This window comes from Nannospalax galili, unplaced genomic scaffold (genome assembly GCF_000622305.1).
Source record: "Nannospalax galili isolate Female #2095 unplaced genomic scaffold, S.galili_v1.0 scaffold256, whole genome shotgun sequence".
In the NCBI taxonomy this organism is placed as follows: Eukaryota; Metazoa; Chordata; class Mammalia; order Rodentia; family Spalacidae; genus Nannospalax; species Nannospalax galili.
In genome coordinates, this window is record NW_008337804.1 from 757707 (window position 1) to 760827 (window position 3121).

General features: G+C 34.9%; 1 protein-coding gene across 1 annotated transcript in view; it reads left to right on the top strand.

The window, feature by feature from the left end:
- Window positions 1-3121, top strand: part of Ncam2 (neural cell adhesion molecule 2) — a 571884-nt gene that overhangs the window by 560597 nt on the left and 8166 nt on the right. The window contains exon 17 of the mRNA XM_008832733.2: window positions 648-767. Within this exon, the coding sequence (XP_008830955.1) occupies window positions 648-767 (120 nt within the window). The remainder of the gene's footprint in view (window positions 1-647; window positions 768-3121) is intronic.

Genomic DNA, 3121 nt, shown 5'->3' on the forward strand with positions numbered 1-3121 from the left:
TTTGCAAAGAAATTAACATTTACATTTAAAACAAATCTTCCATAGAATTTGATACATTCATATATTACCGTGTGAAAGGTATCTTTTTATGAATTTTATTTTCTGAAATTTGAAATAAAATTAAAAAGCGATGTTTCTAATGTTATATAATTCTTAAATGTTTTAAATATATTACAATAATTTGTTTTAAATTTTTTAAATATATTCTAAGATGAAAAATAATTTTATAAAATAACACCTTTCTGAAACAGTCTTACTATACAGACCAAACTGACCTCAAGTATACCGTCCTCCTGCTTGGCTCCTAAGTGCTGGACTCACAGATGTTTGCTAACTAGCCAAGCACCAAAAACTGCACGTTTCTGATGACTAAAGGATAGAGCATTTTTTCTTTACAATTATTCAGTAAAAGTATATGGGAAAACGAAGTTAAGTGGAAAAATGTTTTCATGTCGGCTTTATTGGAATAAAGGCAGGAATTAGTGTAAATTAAATTTTGTTCCATTTTTTTTGTGTGTGTGTATGTGTGAGAGACAGAGACAGAGAAAGAGAGACAGAGAGAGACAGAGAGAGACAGAAAGACAGAGACAGTGAGAAGAGAGCATTTAATACATTCAAAAGTTAAAATTTTTTATTTGTTTTTCTAGGAAAGATGGATCAAAAGAACCCATAGTAGAAATGAGAACAGAGGATGAAAGAATTACTAACCATGAAGACGGGAGCCCAGTGAATGAGCCAAATGAAACCACACCACTAACAGAGCCCGAGTACGTACAACCAGTTGCTACTTACTCAGGAATGAATAATAGTAATACAATGGGATTTTTCATTATTTGTAATATGAATTTATAGATATCATTTTTGTTAACGGTTGTTTCTAATATGAATTTATAGATATCATTTTGTTAATGGTTGTTTCTATTTAACAAAAGTACACATCAATATATCAGAAACCCATTTCATTAAGATATTTTATCTTAAATTTGTATCAACATCAGAAAAAAAGTCTTAAGATATACCTCTTTAATTTTATGTGAAAACTTTCACACTGAATGGTAATAAATGGTAAAATATACCTACACTAGTATAATAACTTTAAATACTTTAAATATTTTTCTTTTCCTTTAATAACTTTTATTAAACATTTTTGATCATTTCCCACATGTATATGATAAAATCTGTTTACTTTTACTACCACCCTCTCATCATTACTTTCCACTCCCTTCTTCCCCCTTCTCTCTACAACTTCTTTTCCCACACTCATGTCTTTTTGTTTTGTTTTGAGAATGATTGAGTTTAACTGAGGCCTTCAGTGTGACCATGAATTTGGAACTATCCACTGAAGCCTGGAGCTCACTGGTGGGTAGACAACTGGAGAGAATGACTGCTCTTGCCCAGAATACACCAGTAGAAAAGAATTCATCAGGGAAAACATCATCCTGTGATAACCTCTCTAACCCATTTTTGACTATTGATGAGCCAAGTTTTGTGCAGGCCCAATTCAGACCACTATGGCTGCTGTCTGACCATGGTTGTGATGAAGGTGTCATGACCAGAAGAGCATTTCACAGCCCTTCTCTCTCTGTTCTATTATATTATAGTCCTTCCACCTCTCTTCTGTAATGTTCTCTGAGCCATAAAGGGGGTAGTATAAATGTCCTGTTAAGGGATAAGTGCTCAACTCTCAGTTAATCTCAATAGCTTGAGCAGTTGTAACTCTCTGCATTCACTGTATTTCTTTTAAAAAGACAAGCATCTCTGATAAGGGTAGAAGAGTAACATTTGTCCGTGGGTACAATGTGAGTATTTAGGAGATAATTTGAAATTATGTCAGTTTAGCTAAACAACTGTAGTAAGTGCTCCCCAGGGCCTAAGACCTTCTCAGCCATGACTTTTAGATAAGGCTTGTAGTTCGTGGCATGAACACACTCTTGTGAAATAGGTGTCAAATCCAATCAGAGTTTGTGATTTCCCGTAAGTCATATCGCTAGTGTGACAGTGCGCACGTGTTGCATGGCAGATTGATATTGTAGTGAATAGGATTCCTATCTGAGTAAATCTGTTGATGACTTTTATCCTCAAGCAGCCTGCATAGTACCCTGTGGCTCTATGAAATCTAACCATCAGAGAGGAAGCTTCTAGCTCACTTCCGGTTTGATTTCTCTCTTCCTTGCAATCATGCTGTGCATTGTCATCAACAAGAGGGCATTGTCACTTAATTCTGGTTGGTATCCAAGAAGAATGGCAAGAGCTTGTACTGTTTAGGTGACATCTAAGAAGCTATGACAAGCACTGTATAAGGGTGTATCCCATACATGGCTCTGGAAGTTTAGCTTAATAACTTACATCTTAATAGTAATGTTGTCCAGCCAGGCAGGATATAGGCCTTCTACCTTTGTTAAATGTAAATGTTTTAATTAGCTCACTGACTAGAAGGTTACCATATTGCTTTTTCATACGTTTCATTTTGTCAGCACTTCACCCTTTCCCTCTCATTCCCCCTTCTTTTCAGCCTATAAATGCTTAAGCATTTCTGCACTGAGTATTCCCTCATTCTATGTTTGTGTCAACTGTGTTTTCTATTCCTCCCCCAATAGGGCAAACCCCACCCAACTGGTCCATTTCTAGTTTGCAAGCAAGAACTCCACATTGAGCACACAAATCTCAGGCTTCAAGGCTAGTATCCACTAGTATTCACAGCTGAGAGAAGACATACAGCATTTGGTTTTTCCGGGCCTATGTTATTTCATTCACCTTAGTCATTCTTAACTGTTCTCAGTTCTTCTATTTATCTCAAATTTCATTATTCCATGTTCTTTTTATAGCCAGCTTGACTGGGGTAAGGTTTAATTCTAAAGTGGGTTTCATTTGTATTTCTGTAAATACTAAGAATGTTGAGCACTTTGTAAGGTGCATCTTAGGCATTTTTTTTTAATTTTTAAAAATGATTTATTTAATAAAAACATACTTAGAAGAAGCATATCATTACAACACAATTGACATATTCAATAACGTTTTCCTGAGGTAGGATGCATCTCTTTCAAATTTGGCTGTAAATTTTTAGGTTTACAGTTGAATTATTACAGTTATACAATATTGTACTCAGTATAAACCCTATAAG